Raw genomic sequence first — 20,878 nt, 5'->3', positions numbered from 1 at the left:
ATGGAAGGCCATATTGAAAGTGTGATAGTAAGTAGTGTAAATATTATAATCAGGTTAATACAGTCACTTAAATTACTGCTTTAGAGATTAAATAAACCTGTAAACCTGGTCAGTTTGAAAAATACCAATGGCTGTGTATATTGCTGTTCTAAAAAAGTTAATATATCATATAAAACATAATCTCCATGATATTCATAGGTGATGTAAATGTAGATTAGTAATCTTCAGGTCAAGCTTTGTTTGGATGAATGTGAAGTGGAACTTCATAAGCCTAAGGACTAATACAGAAATGCTATACAGATTATAATTTCAATGTATTTGACTCTGATAATGATTATTAATAGTACATTTTTTCATTAGTTAAATAAAGTATTTTAATTAGTTCTATGCATAGACCAATATAGACATTAAAGATCACCTTTTCAATTTATAATCAAAAGCAACAGAAACTTACACTTAGTTGACTTTTTCAACCTTACTTGTGCTTCCTTGAATAAAAACCCCACAAATTTAAAAATCTGAAGTTTGAATGAACAGGAGAAGTTTGTCTTTTAAAAGCCTTTTCAAACTTTGCAATATCACAGGACAAAAGTAGTAGCTAGTTTAATAATTTGGAAGTCTTTTTTGGAGTGTGTAGCTGAATGATTTTTGATCTATTTCCACAGGTTTTCAATACATACTCTAATGAAGACTATGACAGGAGAAATGATGAAGTTGATCCAGTGGCTGCATCAGCTGAATATGAACTTGAGAAGCGTGTGGAAAAGTTGGAGCTCTTCCCAGTTGAACTAGAAAAAGGTATCATGTCTGTGTGTCACTTCCACTTCCTGTGACACTGACCTACAAGTTTGAGGAAGTCTACATATGCCTGCAGAGCCTATCGTGAATTCCCATGAATTGTTTGAAGTCACCTTGGCTTTTTGAATTTCAGGAATTGCTCAGTGAGGAATTAAAGAAGCAGCTCAGAGACAGGCAGTTTTTATCTTAAGAGAATTGTTTGGTGACACTCCATTAACATGATTTTACAATGTTTGATGTGGTATGTTCATTCTTCACCAGAGGGGTAAAAATCTTGTCTGTTGTTCTAAGCTCCTCATAAGGCTGCAGATGATACTTTTTGTGTGTAATTAATATGGTAGTCAAACAGTGTTTAAAAGGAAACAAAATAATCTTAGTGTTATTGACACAGAAAGCCAAGAGGAACCAAGGCATGAATGTTTACCTACCAAATATCTGTACAGATACAGATAAATGTTTCTGCTTTCTCTTGCCTCTTTCACAGATGAAGATGGACTTGGCATAAGCATTATTGGAATGGGAGTTGGAGCTGATGCAGGCCTTGAAAAACTGGGAATATTTGTCAAAACAGTAACAGAGGGTGGGACAGCAGAAAGAGATGGCAGGTAAGCTAGACTTTGTTTTTGGAAATTTTATCAGCAATAGTTACTATAAATTTTGATTTTTCATAGGGAATAGTTTGCTTAATGTATGTCATGGTAATCCAATCTGTAAACTTTGTCAACTTCATTGATAAGGTCCAAATACCTGATGTGGTTATGAGAAGACACTAAATTAGCACCACGAGTTTAAACTTTTAAAGAATAAAAATTTGCCAAAGATACGTGTTTGTGACTACTCAGAGCCCAGATGCTTTAGCATGAGTAAGGCTGCTGATTCCTAACTCTTTTTAACTTTTGAAGGTAGTTTTGATGCTCAAGATGTTGAGCTCCCACCCATTCTATTAGCTTCAAGCCAGCTTTAGATAGGCAATACATAAAAAAAAATTCTGTTCAACATTTGATTATTTGGTCTCTCTGCATATGATGTGCTTACAAAGAGATCTTGACAGGCTGGGTCGATGGGCTGAGGACGGCTGCATGAGGTTCAGTAAGGCAAAGGGCCAGGTCCTGCACTGGGGTCACAGCAGTCCCAGGCAGGGCTACAAGCTGGGGGAGGAGCAGCTTGAGAGCTGCTCAGCAGAAAAAGACTTGGGGTGCTGGTTGGCAGGCAGCTGGATATCAGCCAGTATGTGCCCAGTCGGCCAAGAAAGCCAAAGGCATCCTGGCCTGGACCAGGATCACAAGAGTGTATCCAGCAGCAGCAGGGCAGTGACTGTCCCCCTGTATTGGCACTGGTGAGGCAGCGCTTGAGTGCTCTGTCCAGAAAGACACTGAGGTGCTGGAGTGGGACCAGAGAGGGGGAACAAAGTTGGTGAAAGGTCTAGAGCACAAGTCCTGTGAGGAGCATCTGAGGGAGCTGGGGGTGTTGAACCTGGAGAAAAGGAGGCTGGGGAGACCTTATCACTCTCCACAACCACTGGAAAGGAGATTGTAACCAGGCAGGGGTCGGTCTCTTCTGACATGTCTTAAGTGAAAGGGTGAGAGGAAATGGCCTTAAATTGTGTCAGGTAAGGTTCAGATTAAATATTAGAGCTTTTTTCACTGAAAAAGGCATTGGAATAAGTTACCCAGAAAGGTGGTGGAGTCACTGTCTGTGGAAGTGTTGAAGAGGCATCTGGATGTGGCACTTGGGATGTGGTTTAGGGGTGATTGAACTGCTGATGGCTGAACTGGATGGTCTTGGAAGATCTTTTCCAACCTTGATTATTCTGTGATTAAGGAAATAATTATTGTATCTGAATGTTTAAACTTTTACTAAATACACTCCTTTCAACTTTACTAACACAGACTGTTACTGTATATTTCTTATTTTGGATAGTCTTCTATTCTGGAGTTCAGTTTTCACATCTACAGCACTGAAAGTACATTAATTAACTGGAATAGGAAACTGTACAGTAAACCTTACCCACTAAAGAAGTGAATTGGTGTGTGTAGTCCTATGTGCTCATATAAAACCTGCTTGCTTCTGGAATTGCTTATTTGGTATGTGCAAGCTAAAGAATTCCTTTTCAACATAAAATATTTCATATAATTAATTTCATAATTTTCAACATATAATATTTCATATGAGGCACAGTTGTCTGTGTATTATACAATACCTGCCAAAACCAAGTCAACCTCTTCTCATGAGGAGACAGGAAAAAACTTTACTATATAATCATGTAATAATGAAAAGGATTCTTAAAAGTCTTCCAACACGTTCAATTTTTCATTTTGTCCCAGTGCTTAATTTTGTAAATTATCATGCCAATAAAATATTAGTTCTCTGATATGTAAGCAATTAAAGCAACTTATCTGCAGTCTCCTTTTCTGATTTTAACCATTAATTTGTTGTTATATTAGTCATAAACAATTTGAAAATATTGTTTATAAATAAGAGTGGGAATAAACTCTTAAGATGCTGATGATGTCTTCTAAAAAATACATTGCAGTAACGTGTTCCTTGTTGGACATCTCTAACTTTTCAGCCAAGCAAAAAATTGTTCTGCTGTGGAAACCCCACAAAAATTTAAGTAAAAGACTAGAAGTCAGGAGGTTGCAAAGTTTAGTAACATGGCTTTGAAACTACTGAACTATGTAATTTTCTAGATTTGGCTTGGAGGTATCTTTACAGATCTTGGCAATATGATATCAAGTTGAAGGCCAAGTACTGATTCATCATAGGCTTAAAAATTATGAAGGGAAATGAAGCTGACACCTCAAGATGTCATTACTTTATCCATTACTTTAAATTTAAGTGACTGTTTTACTGTAGGGGTATGCTTGACCTCAGCTAGAAGGCATTAAACTCACGACTGGTATTCTTTGTGAAATTCTCTGGTTGAAAATCAGTCACTCACTGCTGCTCTATCATGATCTGTAATTTCTTTTCATCTCATTATTCACATGTTTGAGTGGGCTACAGAAGTTAATGTTCCATTGTAAGTCTCTTCTTTCATTTCCCTAGATGGCATCTGAAAGGAACTTGTCAGCTGAGAAAAAATAATATCATTCTTTGACCATTCTAATATTTGTGTTGGTTTTCAACTGGCAGAATGTTCAGTCAGCTGAGAAATAGGACTCTGATTTTCTCTTTGAGGGTCTGACTGATCATTCACTTGGGAAAGGGATATATAATCCTCTCAGTCAGGACCAGATTGTTCTGCATAATAAAGTGCATCAACTGTAAAGGGTCCTGTGAACTTCATCTTTATGAAAAGCCTACTTAATCATTAACACTGATAGCAAAACAAAGTCTCCAACCAGAAAATAAAACTACTTCAGTAGTTGCATCAGATATCCTGAATAATCACATAGCAATCTTCAACCAGGTTCTTCTGAAGCTACAATTTAAAATATTACAGTATCTGCAGGACAGTTGTTCTATTTTTTATTGAAAGACCTATCAGATTATGATATAAGTTACTTGTCTCCCATGGAAATACAAAGCTATGCAAAGGGATTTCTCAGTGATTTAAGACCACTGACTTGATTAATGCTGCTGTAGACAAACAAGTAGCATTTAGTTATCATATTTAAAGTGCCAGTATTTGACCAAGGAGGGTGCTTCAAGATTAATCCAAAGGCAAGCATGTTGATAAGTATTAGGAGAGGTTATTAATAGTGTGAAAAATAGGAAATCAGTAATTAGACTGAATAGGAAAAATTAGACTGAATATAAAATCTTTTCCTGGATCAATCAATCAATAGATGCTTCTTTCAAATTATTGTAGTGATGAGTCATCCACTTTATAAAGTATTTTGATAGCATTGGGAACAACAGTTTTCAAACATTACATAGCTCTTAACTTGAACTCTAGAAGATGTCTCTGCACAAATTAAATTTTTCAGTTCATCATATAGCGCAATTTTCCAAATAATTTTTTCAACTTTAATTGATTCACTTCTGTAGTTGCTATTTCATTGTTATCTGCAGGCAGAGTTTAAAATCATGAACATTAGAAAATAATTGCCAGAAGAATTACCAATGTTATTAATGCTAAAACCAATACAATTTCTATAATTCAGACGCTGGCAACCTAAACCTAATTTTTCATTCGTGTTTGAAATCAGATTTGACAGACAGAGGAGGCCTGGAGCTCCTGTTGGAGTGGGCTCTAACAGGAAGGCTGCCCTTTGTATGTTGATATGTATGTGTGCTCATATATAATTAAAATATATGTGTATATAGAAAGCATGGAGTTTTGGAGAACAGTGGCCATAAAAATTAGAGTTGAAAGTTAATTTAGGAGCTATACAAACAAGAAAGAAGGGGATACAAAATATGCCTACAGGGCAAACAGAATTAGACTGACTCAAGTTAGAGCTGCTTATGAAGTTGCAGAGAACAGTTCCCTAACATGATGTTTCATCACCTGAAATCCTGTACCTGTGTCTCTGTATGAACAATGCTACTCTACTGTGTGATGATATACAGTGTTGCTGCTGTCATCTCAAAGGAATGTGTTATTCCACCATTTTCAGCCAAGAGGGTGACAGTTTCCCATTCAGTAGGCACCAAATTCTTAAAAGTTTTTTCCAGGAGCTCCTGTGCCATCTGACTGCACTTTGTGTTTGCTAAAGTTTAAAAAAAAAAGGTCAAAATTAGATAAATATTTATGTGAGTGCTGTATTTCTCAAATATTTCAGTGAAAATTGAAATAAAATTCTGAGCTTAAAATGCCTAATATGATTTTCAAAATGGGAGTTTATAGGCTGCCTTTTTCAAGGGAGATCCTGCCTAGAACACAGTGATATTTTGTAGTGTGAGGCTGCCAAAGAATAAATACTGTATTTGTTACTCATCACTGGAATCCAAGGAACAGAAGATGCTCCTTGAACACACGTAAAACTGCAAAGCATTTCCTCAGACTTAACAGAGAAATTAGTGCTCCAAGTCCAAATGCTTCAACATTCTGTTGAAGCCTCTGTTTTTCAAAAAGAAGCCTTATCACTAATATATCCTAATATATTAATTTAGGTAGTTTCTTATAATTTAAATAGGATGTTTTCATAGCTGTTCCTTGGTTGCTTTGTAAACCATCTTGTTTGGATCAATAGTATCCATGTACGTACTTGAAAATTGCTTGCTTTGACCAGTTCTAGATGTGTTTGTTTGGTTTTTAATTTGAAACCATTAAGAGATCTTGCATTTCTAAAGAATAGTATAGCAGTCATCTTCCAGGGATTTGTAATTCAGAGGAGTCCAGTGCCTGCTTTAGGGATTTTGTAGCAGTGTTTGCTTTAGATAATTTCTGTCTTAACGTTTTCTGCATTAAGTAGTGTATCATCTGTAAATAGGTGTTTGGCTTCAAAAAGAGAGTCCTCATTAAAGCAGTCCCCTGGTTTTTTGATTGTGTGCAGCAAGATCATGCTTACACTGGGAATTCATCTTTTTGGAACAAGTTAGATGAAATATCTTAAGATAGTATGTCACAATTGGATCTGATATTTAAGTTCTTTTCTCCACAGATGAGCAGGTTGTTTTAGTTAAATACTACATTTTTTTTCCATTAGCATGGAATGCCAGAGCTATGTCTTACAATGTTTTTCAAGATTTGCTAAGGAAAGAATGATATAAGAACTGTTCAAGTATCTCATTTAATTTAATTCATATGAAAAATTCAAGAGTTTTGTTGCTGTATTTCTATACAAGGAAAGACTCTGGATAATTAATTGATTGTATTAACTGTAATGGTAACTTTGAAGTTGGATTATTAGATGTCTGTGTGCAAGGAATAATGCGTTTTTCATATTTACCTCAATCATTTTATGACTGAGCTTTTGTTTAAGGTCAAACTAGAAAGATCTCTCTATACTAAGTTTTGCTGAAAATTTGCAAGAATTCATACAATTATTTATGCATTTGTGTTTTTTCCCTGAAAGGATCCAAGTGAATGACCAAATTGTGGAAGTTGATGGCATCAGTCTGGTTGGTGTTACACAAAATTTTGCTGCAACTGTTCTTAGAAACACCAAAGACAAAGTCAGGTGAGTATTTTAGAGGGAAAAAAGAAATTTAAATAATACTTAAGATTACTTGGCTTCCTTTGCAGGCCTTTCAGTTTGCCCAGGTAGAACCAGAGGCCTTTGTCCTCTGTGTCTTCCCTCCTTTGATCCCAAGAGAGGGATCAAATACAGTATTAGAGTTTTGTTTTGGCTTAGATTTTTAAAATATTACCACCAAGACAAGCTGAAATTGCAGACAGATGATGACTATGCTCTTGATCACTAGTCTAGATGTTCATGGGCTTCAAGCTGTTTGTATTAGTTGGAATGATGAAGGTCATAGGTGTTGGTCAGATGGGAACTGCTGCCACTGATCATTCCTTGCTCCCATGGGGAGGCTGGCCATGCTCACACTCCACGGTTGGAGCGGAGGAGATGAGCACTCCGGTCCCTCGGGTGCCACCTCAGCACAGAGGAGAGGAGGGTATTGGATGCAGTAGTGGTAACAGCTGCCAAATTGAGGAAAGTAACCAGTATTAATTAACTGGGCTCCCAGCACCATCTGTGGGCTTCTCTCTGCACCTATACTGTAGTTCATTAAAAGGTGTCCCTGTGGAAGTCCATAAAATAATGAACAGACTGGAAAATGTAACATATACTGCAAGTACACTTCTGAACTTGCGTGAATGTGAGTGAAAAGCTATAAAATGTCATTAATAAGAGCATTGTTTCCCTAGAATTGAACTGGTTTTCCATTTAAAACTGTGTGCAGTCATATAGTTTTTCAATAGCTTGTTAATTTCAGTAACGATTCAACTCTACAAAATAAATCCAAAAATATTTTTGGCATATTGTAAAAGCAGCAGCCATTCTGTAGTCATCTTTTGGTTCTCTTTCAAAATCTTTTCTAGGGAGTACAACTGAATTCTTTAATTAATGAGTTCAGAGCTGACTTCTTTTGAACCATGACTAAACTATGGGTGGTAATATATGCAGACACCCTCAGATGGTGGTGCTATATGTTGGCATGCACACTTCCACTATAATTCCATAGCTGATCCTGCATAACATTGAAGAATAATGCTGGGATGTGGATTATGCAAGGAATCTTGGGGGTGGTTGATCAATCTTTTATTTAAGAGAGGTTATTTAGGAAAAAAAAATAGGAACTGTAGTGTAATTATAGGCGAGTATATTTTTGTGTAAAATTTACATTTGAAGTTACACCATTACTATTTCTGCAAAGACTCACACATGCAGTGAGCGTTCCTACTGACTGAACTATGGAAATGAGTATATTAAGTTTTCTACAGTTGGGACCTTCAAATATAAAATCCTTATGACAGAGAATAATGTGTTCCTATGTTTCGATACATAGAGCAAATGTTATGTGTATTTTGTGTTTGATGTTTTAGTTCAAAAGGAAAAAGGAAAATAGAACGCTCACATAAAACATGTATTGTGTACATTTAGAATCAGCTTAATTTGTGTAATTATTACTGCATAAGTTATGGAATAGAATACTTGCTTCCATGGGAAAATAATGGAGGAGGGAAAAAACATAAAGTGATTTTCACACAGAGCTCCCACAGTCTTCTCTCAGGAAATAAATTACAGTGAGACTGGTTGCAATCTAGATCCTTGTCACAAAATAGGGAGCTGAAAAAGGTATTTCTTCATTGTTGTTGAGCTCACATTGTCAAGTATACTGTGCACTGGGATCATTGGCTTCTGACAGGTCTAATTTATCAAAGAGATATTTGAGTTTCTTCTTTTTTCCTTATAAGATTAAGATACTGAATTTTCATGGAAAAAATGACCCACTATGTTAGTGTCAAAACTAAACCAAAAAAAGCATAAAATAATATTCAGTTAATAATACATTTTAAATACCGTATGAGTTACAATATAAAATAATGCTAAAATATTAATAATGTATACATAAAGAGCATACTTTTTGTGGTTGGCAGTAACTTACTAATGTGTATTTCTAATTAGAGGAAAGAAATGGGTAGAATTTGGTGCAACTTCCTTAATTTATTTTTTTTTTAATTTTAAACTTCATGGAAAAAAGTGCTCAGAAATACTTCTTTCTGCTTTATGCAAGCCATCTGAGAAATGCATTATGTTTTCCCTGGTTTGTGGTAGGCTGGGAGTGAGACTTGACAAGGTAGCCAAGCCTTGTGTGGTACAGGCTCCTGCTTAGCTTCTGATCCAGTCCTGGATGGTTTTCTTGTCTGATGGTCTGCATTGGTTTTAATTGCACAAAATGAAAAATGGTTCCAGAAAGCTGTTTTTTGGAGATAGATATTTCAGGATGCTTGACATTTTGTCTTCAATGCAGGTTTGAACATTTGCTTGTAAAGAAAGTAAGAGCTAATATTGGTGAATTTAGATATGAAAGGAAATAAGGTATTTTTAACTTCCTGACTGTTTTTCTTCTGACATGTGACAAAAGAGCCCTGCCTGCTGCTTGTTTTGTGGTGAGAACAATTGGTTTCTGAAGATCCTCTTTCCTTCAGTGCTAGGATGGAGAATCCCTCATCTCCACCCTCTTTGGCAGACAGTGACAACCTCTACACTTTTAACTGCTCCAGAACATTAGGGACAACATGGGAGGGTCTGCTGTGGCAAAATGCCTTTCTTGCTGCCAGCTGTCAGCTCCTGCCTGCTGGCAGTGCAGGGAGCAGTGCAGGGAGCAGTGCAGGGAGCATTGCTCCTGCCCTTTGAGTGCGCCATTCCCATGGCTGCTGCCATTAATGATCCCTGTCACTGCAGGAGGCAGGAGCAGGGGAAGAGCTTGCTGCTCTATAAACCCCTCCTGCCTTTCCTCAGGAGGCTGTCCCAGCTGAGCTGCCAGTGTGTAGGCAGTGTGCAAGCACACCTCACCTGATCCAAGGCAAGACAGCTCCACAATCCTTCCTTCACAGGAGGAATCACGTTCACACTTACTTGCATATCTGCTGTTCAATAGTGTCAGCTTGATGGGGTTTATAGAGCTGCTTTAATAAGCATAGCTATCTTTGTGATCATAGCATACAAAAGCTGTGCCTTTCTTCTGCCTGGTGTCCTGTACACACAGAGATTTCTGTGCCTTTCACTGGCATTACTTCACATTTATATCCCACAGCATTAGGTATCTGAAGTCATTTTGTCCTTAATCTATTCAAAGTGCATGCTGGTTTTTATAGCAGCGTTTAATATGTGAGATCAGTTATAAAGAAGGGACACTCATGAATAGAATGACATTAAAGCCACTTTTTAATTCTTTGCAATAAATGCTCTTCAGAGAGCTTGCATAATGCCAATACTTTGTGATTTATTTTTCTCCTTTGAGCCTTCTGAACACTTTGAATGATACTGACAGTGGAAGTCATTGACCTAGAATAGATTTTTGCAATTTTTCTACCATAAAAAATGTATCCAGACTGTCTGTAGCTGACATAGTGAAGAATTTGTGAAAATGAAGGCGGGCTTTTACCTTTTGAACTTTCTAGGTGAGGCTGAGAAGAGGTGAAAGAAGAACAAATATAAGCATCTGCAATTATTTTATCCACTGTTTGCGGTACTGGATTATCCAGCAGAGTCATCATACTATAATGAAAGATCATTGACTCAACCAGTTTGACTTCCACAGTGATAATAAATTAAATTATTCTTTCTTATAATGTTTTCTAGAAAGATAATCAGTACCCAGCAGATGTGCTCTGGTAGCCTGTGAGGCAAAGGAAAGAGATGGAATTCTTTCATAATCCCAGCTGGCAATCAGCATCTGTTTTTCAGGATGAGAATTAGTATCCTCGTGACTCTAATCAGGCAAATACAACTATGAATGTTATTTCAGTTGATGTAAATATCAAGTCTTCTTTATAATTTTACATAACTGTTTAGTTTACTAATATCTCATATTAGTGGATTTCAGTATTTGATTATATTCAGGAGGGATTTGAAATGTGTGTTGTTTTCAATATTGTTGACTGTTGCCCCTGCTCTAAGATTAATGGCTCAGAGTGCAGTGCCACACTAATACCACTAATTGTTCTGTGCTTCTTTTGACCCCATTTAGGATGTAATCCATCAGCTTGAAGCTTGCAAGTGGTGCCTGCAGTCATAAAAGATAGGATAAGGAGACAGCTTGACAGTGGGAATCCTATCCTGTCATGGAGTTATTTTGCTTGTAGTCTCCCTATGGACAGTGATCTTGATATCAGACCTGTTCTTTGAAGCTGCTTGGGTGATGTTAAGCCTTTGTGACCACACTTTCTTTGCCTGTTCATCATAATGAAAGGGTTCTGGAAGACCCTATGGTCTCCACCAGAGAAAGCTCACTCAAAGAGCTGTATGCCTCCAGGGAATTTTATTTATTTTTCTTTGAACATACTCACAAGAGAAAAAATCTAGTTCTTTCATAGAGAAAACTTTATCCTATTATCATACTTACTGGATAAAAATATTTGTGCTCACACAGCTCAGGGAAAGGTAGGGTTCCAGGAAATGAGGACATGGTTCTTGGAAGACTTAATGGATTGATAAGGAGAAAGGGTCTTGTATGAGAGAATCATCAGAAAATCCCAGTTCTTCATATGCTGCTTGTATGCTTTTAGAATTTTTACTTTCCTCTGAAAGGTTTCTTTTAAGGAAGTTAACCAAATTCAGTGTTTTACTGGAGAGGCAAATTTTAAATTCTGTGTCCTCCTTCTGCATCCTGTTGTATGAATGTGACTGAACATTTTCTTGGCTTTCCAAACTGTTGCTAGGCACTGAGCGGATGCTCTCATGGTGCTTTCTGAATCAGTTCTTGATTTTTTTTTTTAGGGAACTATGCAGAACCTGGGCAAAACCTGTTTGGTTTATCATGACTTGTACCACTGTGTTATTAATTGTTTTAATTCTAACCTGCCAATGAGTTTATCTGCTTTTGTTTATTTAAATTCTGCTAAAATGCATCAAAGTCTTTCCATCTTAAATAATTGGTTAGCCAATTTTGCCGTGTCTAATTAATCTTCTAGATCATTAAAGAGTGTGTTCTTAGAACAGCAGTGCAAATATCCAGCCCTCTGGCTATTAACTAATCTGTGTTCTAATAAAGAATAATTTATTGCTATTTTTTGTTTTTTCCTATGTGGAAAATTTTAATTCAAAACTTTCAGTTAGCTAGTTCATAGCTTAATTTATCTTGTACTAAATTGAAAACGCAATCTTTCATACAAATTTTTACTTTTGTATAGCTCTTATGCAAGGAGCAATTAAAAGGTAAAAAGTAAAAATAATTCATTGTTCATTAACATCAACTTGAAATGTCACTTATTCCTTCCTCAGCTAATTCCTCACCCCATCTTGAGCTGAATTTTTTCTGAAAAATACACAGTTTCTTAAAAGAGTGTTTGGATGCCTGCTGTCGGTTTTGTTTGCCACCACGGCATTGGAAAGGCAGTTTATACAGTCAGGTCTTTGCAAGAGCTGGGACAGCGCAGGGGACAGATGAAGGCTGCCTGAGGACCTAGCCAGCAGCACTGTGCCCGATGGGAATGCTGTTGTTGACAGCAACACGAGCAGTGTGCCTTTGCTGTGGCTCCCTTGTCTGGCTAAGAATTCTCTTCTCCCGGTGTCCATGCCTGTGCAGATTTTCTTTTGCTCCTTCTGACTTTGCCTGCCTGTTCTCTTATCCTGTGAAACAGTTGGGTCCTTCAAAATTTTCTCCAGGCGTTCTCCATAGTCCAGATCCACATTGTGGCAGAGGCAGGACTGCTAATTACACAGGACACAAACCAAAAGACACACACTCCATCTCTGCTTCAGAGAGCAGGGTTATGTTATCTGCTTTCTGGCTGGGGGTTGTGGTTTTGTTCTTCCTTTCCTTGTCTAGTTCCTCTTCCTTGAATCCAAGTGCCGGAGCTGAGGAGATAAAAAGAGAAGGAGAGAAAAGCCCTTTGCTCTGCAATGCTGGTTGCTGAGCTGGGGCTTCATGCTGAGCTTCTACAGAAGCCATGTGTGCTTGTTGCACTTTCTGCTTCTTTGATAAACCTGAATTGTGGATCCTGCAGAAAATAAATGTGTGATACTCTGTGCCAAAATAGTGTTAATTTTTCCTGTTTAATTCACTGTGTTTATACTAAAGATTCCATAATATCTTTTCATTCTGGTTTCTGCAAAGTACTCCTACGAGCGCTGGTAATTGTCCTGTAAGACTACCAGGAGGAGTGTGCTGAAAAATTACTCAAGAGCCCTCTGACCGCTTAGCATGGGTGAGATAAGACTGCATTCATCACTGCTTAGCTGGTTTATATTCCTTGGCTGTGCCTGTGTAGTAGACAAGCTGTGCCTTGGACTGTTCTTTGTGCTGAGGCCAGCTGGCACCTGAGTGGTTGGTGCTCCTGCCCTTAAAGAGTTGTACCTTTCTGAGCAGGGTGGCCATATCCAGATTGTCCATTGGAAACATCCAAGCTGACTCCTAGCCTTTGCTAACTCCTGGACTATGTCTGAATATTCTTTAGTAGAATATTAATTAACTTGGGTCAAAGTGTTTCCAAGATTGTTTCAGTGATGTAAAATACAATTTTAATATGATGACCAGTTACTACTACTTGGAAACATTCCCTGGCACTGTGTGATTTACTGGCTCAAGCATAGTCCCTGTGTCTTTAGTTCTTGCTAATTTGAATTTTATGGCAATTAAAAAAAAAAAAAAAAAATGTTTGTACATTTGGACAGGAAATTACATGTTTGAGTGTGAAATATATAAAGAAATATTAATTTAAATATTTTGTCTGAATTATAAACTATTTTTCTAAGCATTGGAGCATGGCTTTTAAAATTAAATATAACATGAATGAGTAAGGTTTAGTGGGGCTAGATTTCATTAGGAGCAGCTTTTCTTTTCCTGGAAAAAGGAACAACTTGGCAGGTTTTGAATTAGTTCATCCTCAACTTGGTTGGATCTACTACTCTGCAACTGAAATATCATAATATATGTCTATTTAGCTATTTTTTTTATTCCTTCATCCACTATACTATTTTGTGGAAGCTCCCACACAGTTTTGGTGCACCTTGATTAATGGGATACAACGTTGTGACAGCTGGACAAAAATACCTGCTGTTCATCCTTGCAGGATAACTTGCCAGACTGTATGGGTGGTGCTGGAGGAGCATTTAGCTGGACTGTACTGTGAGGACAGTCTGTCTTGTAATCATCCAGATTAAGGACATGGTCTGAACTCAGAAGCTTACTGGTGACCTACCTGTATTTTCTTCCTGGATTTCTTTCCTGTGGATGCCAGCAAGGGTGAGAGTGAGGGAAGACAGATCTCACCTGCAAAAGCAATCCGATATTTTTTAGAAACATGGCCTGCTAGCACTTTACCTTCTGAACAGAGGTGATTGCTTTCAGGTATGTTAAAGCACAGATTTACAAATGTGTTTCTTTGAAGTGGTCATTCCCATAAGAGTTGTGTGGTGCTATAGCAAATGCTAATTGAATTATCACCCTGTATTCAAGGAAACCTTTTAAGCGAGGATTGTGTTGGAACACTGCCGGGCTGTCTGGAAAGAGATGGAATTGATTCTTAACGTGCACTCTCAGAAGAACAGAGCATTGTCAGGACCAGAATCTGGAGAGGTGCCAAAACATTGAATCCCATGGCTAATTTTGAAGTACTCTTGAGTAAAGCTAATGTGTCAGTGAGGCCCTAGACAGAATTGATTTCTGGAGCAATAATTAATCTAAGTGCACGGATATTATTGTGTGGGTTTTTTACATGACTACCTAATTGTCTGACTCAATATCCATTTAGTGTTGATAGCAGCATAGTTTATCAGGGGCTTCTATCCAAGATGCTCTGGTGAGTCTGCTGAGGCTTTTCTCATGCTTAGTCTTTGATTTTGCTGCTTATCCACGGTACCACTGATACCACTGTTTGCCCAGAAGGCAAACCACATCCTGGGTCAGCACCAAAAGAGGAATGGCTAACAGGATGAGGGAGGTGATTCTGCCTCTCTTCTCTGCCTTGTGAGACTCCACCTGCAGTGCTGCATCCAACTCTGGGGTCCCCATCACAAGAAGGATGTGGACTTGTTGCTGTGGATCCAGAGGAGGCTACAGAGTTGATCAGAGGGCTGGAACACCTCTCCTGGAGACAGTTTGGGAGTGCTGGAATTGTTCAGCCTGGAGAAGCAAAGACTCCGAGGGCACTTTGTAGTACCTTCCAGCAATGAAAGGGGGCTTATGTAAAAGAAGTAGAGTGACTTTTTACACTGATAGTGATAGGACAAGGGGGAATGATTTTAAACTAAAAGAGGAGAGATTAGGAAGTTCTTTACTCACAGGATAGTGAGGCACTGGAAGAGATTTCTCAGAAAATTTGTGGATGCCTCATCCCTAGAAATGTTCAAGGCCAGACTGAATGGAGCCCTGAGCAGCCTGATTTAGTGGAAGGTGTCCCTGTTCATGGCATGGTCCCTTCCAACCAAAAGTGGTAAGTTGAGGCCCTGCTGTCTGTCTTTAAATTCAGGGTACTTTACTTTATCCTGGGTCTGGGGACAAGGATAGAGGCTGCAGAACTTCTGCATAACAGTTCATCTCACTGGCAACTTGATCTCCAAGGTTCTTCCCAAAGTATGCTTATATAGCCGGCTTCATATAGCCAACACTAGATATTACACAGATTGCCCTCTTAAATGTTTCTTGTGTGACCTTGAATAACTTCACTCAGTCATTGCCACTTTCAGTCACTGATGGTCATCACTTCATTATGTTACTTAAGGTGCTGATCTCCAGGAAGAGTTCTTCACTTGTTTGTTAGTTTTGGATGACTTATCAGTTATCTCCAGGCAAACCTTTTTTATTTCCCTCTACCAGTCCTCTTGGTTCCAGCCTGGTAGCTTTAAAGATTGCTGTGCACATTGCCTATTTCTGATGCAGGGATGGGCTAGGTGGATTTACTGACATAAATTGCACATGGGGTCAATAGGGTAGCAAGGGGCTGCAATCACAGGATCTTCAACAGCCTGCAGGAATGGGCTGACAGAAATCTTATGAGGCAAGGAGTGATGTGAGTCCAGCATCTGGAGTAGCATCCCTGTGCAACTAGAGCTAGAGAGATGTGCAGGCAGCATCCTGGGAAGAGGTGGAAAGAACATCTTCAGTAGAAAGAAAAGAATGAAATGTCAGGTGTCCTATTGCTGTCTCAGTTACCTTCAATGAGGTAGAATGGATAAACAAGATTCTTTGTACTCTTGGTACAAAGGGACAAAATAATAGGCAATGGAGTGGAGTTGTAGCAAGGATAATTCTAATCAAGGCCATGAAAAAGTTGGCCTTCTTTTCAAATCAGGGGCTTATGTTGGACTGGTTTCCTTCCAACTGAAATTATTCAAAGAGTGTTTATGGGTTTCAGATCATTTCATACCAAGAGGTGTAATGGAAGCTCATAGGTTGTGAATTCCTTATGTGCAGTCGGTTACTCATGCACTTGAGAGTGCTGTTTGGAAGAGGTTGATCTTGTTCATTGTAACCACACAAATTCCAGCTTGGGCTGCTGTGACTAAATATAACTGCTTTCTTAACAGGGTTCACACTCCTTTTAGCACTTTGGATTAATTATGTGGCTGTTAACCTAATGGAAGCAGCCAGAGTAGGTAATTGAAGACATCTTGAAATAAATGAGATAAATGCTAGCTGAAGCAACTTCAGGCTTTAAAGCTCAGAGGAAAATAATTCTAAAAATCATATAATGGTTTGAGTTAAAAGGGACCTTAAAGATCATTTAGTTCCAACCCCTATGCTGTTGTCAGGGACACTTTCCACTAGATTAGGTTACTCAAAGCCCCATCCACACTTGAACAGTTCCAGATATGAGGCATCTGACTGTAAAACTCTCTGAATGAATTTCGCTGTACATTTTTTACATTTGTACATTTACTGTACCAAACTGTATTTTAGGAAGGGTTAGAAGATTTTGAATACGGTTACAGCAAACCGCCTATTCTTTTGTAGCATGTGTTTGCTGTATTCTTACTTGATATTTGTTGGATTTAAGGAAACCATGCTAATGTATTTTTAACTGAGCACATAATTCCTGAAGTATTTTCAGGAGAAATCATTAACTCATTTCACTAAAAGTGTGTGCTGCAGAACTTCAGTTTCGCATCACAGATTTGGGGCCTTTGCAATTTTTTTAGTACCAGTTATTTTCAGAGTGGAAATATTTTTTATTTTAATCAATTTTTAAAACAATATTTCTGGTTTCCATAGCTGATAAAAAATCAATAAGTTATTTCAAGAAGCACAGGTCTGATGATCCTCTTTTAATAAATGCAGAAGGCTATATATCAGGTGTGCTGTAAAATATTTAAATCATGGATTGCAGGAGATGTCGGAGTTGCATTCAATTTCAGTAGAATGCTTTTCTTAACCACCGCTACTGTAATGAATTTTCAATTTCTCAAGATACATAATTCTTTTAGATACTCTAAAATCCATTATAGAGTCAGATATTAATTACATTTCTAGCTGCATCCCTGTTCATTCTAACCACAATCACAAAGAATATTTCACGGCTGGTAATTCAGCTAAATTGCATGTAACTCTTGAGTATCAAGGGCAGTTCATGCCCTGCCTCTCTCCTTCTCCTTCCTTCTTTTTTTGCAGACTTCAGAAAAGATCAGTAATGACCTAAATTGTACAGTAATGGCTGTATCCCAGATTTGCTGGGGTTTATTTTGCATTTGCTGACTTTAATAATCTAGGGGAATATTATTGTGATGTGGTTTAAAGGCTGTAAAATGCTCATTTGTCTAAAATCTAAAAACATGACCAGTTTCTCAAATATATTATTGCTGACAGAATGTATAGTTCTTTCTTATAATACTTCTAGTCCTTGAGATTAAATAGTCAAGTCTAAATTGCATGTGATTGATTTTGTTCAGCCAAAGTGATTTGAAATATATAATTAGCTACTTTGTTGAAGTGTTTGTATTATGGTTCAGTGACTGATTTTTTGGTCAGTGAATCATAGCCTTATGTCTCTTTCTCATATTTAAACACTTCAGATTATGATAGCTTTTGTATTTAAAGCTATTCTGTGATTAAATGTCTAATCATGTTTTGAGTTTTAATAACTTGCCCTGATTTATGGTTTTCTAAGTTATTTTTATTCAGCTCTGTCTTTAAAATGTGACTTTATAATTTATGGTTTATCTCAGTTACCAGATAGGTATAATTATATGCATGGTATCCTAAGGTTATGGAATGTAAAATGACAAAAAGTTTGGTTTAGTTAGTAAAAGCTGTAATTGCTGGGAACATAGTATTCCACTTTACAAATTTACAATTCTGTGTTTAGAATTGACATCAATTGTAGATTGAATGCTTCTAAAAATTATTTTTAGACATTTTGGGTATGCCTTACTCTAAAGCAATAAATTTTAGTAAGATGGAACATTAGTAGTATATTTCTATTTTGAAAAACATTTGCTTTAAACTTTTTCATTGCTTTGAGGCTTTTATTCATATGTCATCAGAAAGCTTCAGGTATCACAGAGTAACTTCATTTTTATATATTATTCAAACCTTGGAAATCACATCACTGTGAACTGTGTCTTTGACATGAGAAAAAAAAATTCAGTTAATAAGGCTTCATATTTTTACATCCTACTTAATTTTGTTTATCTGTATGAAAATATTACTGCATTACAGTCTAATGTGTCAAAACCCACTTCTAAATTATCGGGAATTAACAGACTTTGGATGCATTATATGTTCTCTATTCTAAGACTTCAGTGTAAAAGGTGATTGTATGAAGTATTTTGAGTCTTGTATTTTCCAAGGAAGGTGACTTACCAGACAGAGGGCCAGAGAGAATCCAATATTTGCATCACTTTGTGTGGTTTCATAACTTTGCACATTGAGGATCTCCCTCACATGTTTACAAATGTGGTGCTCTGCCTACTATGTGTAAGTAATATGCATTATTTTGCTTAAAATTGTTTTTTTTATAGATTTTTTTTCTATATTCAATTTTAATTTATTTTTACATTAGAGGAGACAAACAAGTAGCAGATACGGGTTAAATCCTCTTTTTACCTCCTTTAGTAATTTCAAAAGTTCATTGTTCCTCCCAGTTGAATCTGAAAACATGACTGGTTTAGTCTTTGTAATACTTGGCTCTAAAATCAAAATTTGGAGGAAACAGGATCTGTCTGTGAGTCAGTATGCTGAACAGATGAAGTGTAGGGGCCATGAAGAAACATTCTCTTTCTTTCAGCCCAAGGTCTTTGTCATTACTGAGAACTAATGTTGTATTTTGTAATGGTGGGATATGAGTACCAGACTGTAATCTGTTTTGATCAGGAGTAAAACACTGATGTTATTGCCTTGATTTTCTTCTAGTTTCTGCTGTATTTGCTGTTGATGTTTTAAGCTAATATACTTCTTGCAAATTATTTTCAAAGCACCTTGTGCCATTATTTCAAATGGAGTCACTTATTCTCACCTTTCTTATCCTTTTGGAAGTAATTAGTAGGTTGGATATTTTGATGATGTTGAAATAATCTCCAAATTGCAGTCCTTTCTGTAGTGCCTCACATCATAGAATCTGAAAAATTATTTGTCATAGGAAATGGAGGCAGGGTCATCTACTGTTGGGAAGTTGGCTTGCACATAGATTACAAATCCCAAGGGATTTTAACAGTGATAGGCAGTACTAACAAAAAGAGTTTTCATACATGAGATATAATGCACATTTCTGCCTCTCATTCAAATAATAAATTAAAAGCATTGGCCAAATGTTGTAGGAACAAATAATTTACTATATCCAGTATCTCAGTGTCACCTTATTGTGCTTTTCAGCTCTACATAATACTTCTTTCATCTATAATTACCTAATTGTCTTTCTAGCCTTCTAAGAAAATAATTCTTCAGCTTGACATCTTTAAATTGTGCTTTTGTTCAATAATTCACAGTGTGTTGGTACTTTGTAATGGGTGTTTATGATTAGTTCTGGAGATGCAGCATACCTAAATATGGTTATGCCACTGTGCTAAAAGAAAAAAAAAAGGGGGTTACAGTCCTAACCAATTCTGAGATCCAGTTGCTGAAAGCAAGACTGAGAAGCATTCTTGTAAGTCTCAACCAAGAAAGAGGCACTTCCCTTGTGTTTTGTTAAGCCAAGGAAGTGTGTGCCCAGTGTTCAGCAGTAGCTAACAGTGGAGAAAACATCCCTTAGCAACAGAAGCTCATGAAATAAAAGACAGATTTAAATGCAGCTAAAAATTAAGGAAATAGCGTCTGTCCAATTTTAAAATGTGGAAATAGATTCTGTTTTCTAGACCGGAGGAAGACAAATATAAAAGCTCAGATATGGAAGAACTTTTAAGTCAGAGTGGGGAGGAGTTACTCTGATGCGTGTTCCTTCCAGTGTCAGCTGCCACAAGTGCACCTGTGCTCTTACTGTGCATCCGTAACAGCTTGGTCTTCTGTAGCCTTCTGGAAATTACATGGCTCTGAAGGGAATGGAAGTGATTATGCTTTACTGAAACTTGGAGTGGTGGCTTGTAATGATCCCTTCTATTTTGCCCCCCCTTTCATATGATCAGACCTGTCATGGTCTGATCATTCCTACTCCTGCACACAGCGCCCTTGTGACAAGTCTCATCCACAGAACACATTTGAAACAATAAAAACTATGCATCTTTGGATAAAAAGGCTTCTCTATACTAGAAATGGCTAAAACCCTAGAATGTCAGTAAACAGTAGGAGTAACGTTTTTTTCACTAATGTTTTGTATAGGTTTGTAATTGGACGAGAAAAACCGGGACAAGTGAGTGAGGTTGCGCAGCTGATTAGCCAAACTCTAGAGCAAGAACGGCGCCAGAGAGAGCTGCTGGAGCAGCACTATGCACAGTATGATGCAGATGATGATGAGGTAACAGACTAACCAGTGTTTCACTATTTGGTGTTTATTAATATTCTATTTTCTATTCATAATTCCTTCTTTTTACTTACCACTCAGAGGTCAACTTTGGACCTTTCCATTACGTTTGGTGATGATTTTTAC

At 37.4% G+C, this 20,878-nt stretch overlaps 1 protein-coding gene across 5 annotated transcripts in view; it reads left to right on the top strand.

Moving 5' to 3' along the window:
• The window catches only part of PPP1R9A (protein phosphatase 1 regulatory subunit 9A), a 130,603-nt gene that overhangs the window by 67,189 nt on the left and 42,536 nt on the right, over positions 1-20,878 (top strand). For all 5 annotated transcript variants that reach the window (XM_021538387.2, XM_021538391.2, XM_021538390.2 and 2 more), the window contains exons 3-6: positions 666-798; positions 1,283-1,403; positions 6,765-6,869; positions 20,611-20,746. In XM_021538387.2, coding sequence (XP_021394062.1) covers positions 666-798; positions 1,283-1,403; positions 6,765-6,869; positions 20,611-20,746 — 495 coding nt within the window. The remainder of the gene's footprint in view (positions 1-665; positions 799-1,282; positions 1,404-6,764; positions 6,870-20,610; positions 20,747-20,878) is intronic.

This window comes from Lonchura striata, chromosome 1 (genome assembly GCF_046129695.1).
Source record: "Lonchura striata isolate bLonStr1 chromosome 1, bLonStr1.mat, whole genome shotgun sequence".
Taxonomy (NCBI): Eukaryota; Metazoa; Chordata; class Aves; order Passeriformes; family Estrildidae; genus Lonchura; species Lonchura striata.
The sequence above is the reverse complement of the archived record's forward strand: the minus strand, read 5'-3'. Positions and strand labels throughout refer to the sequence as shown.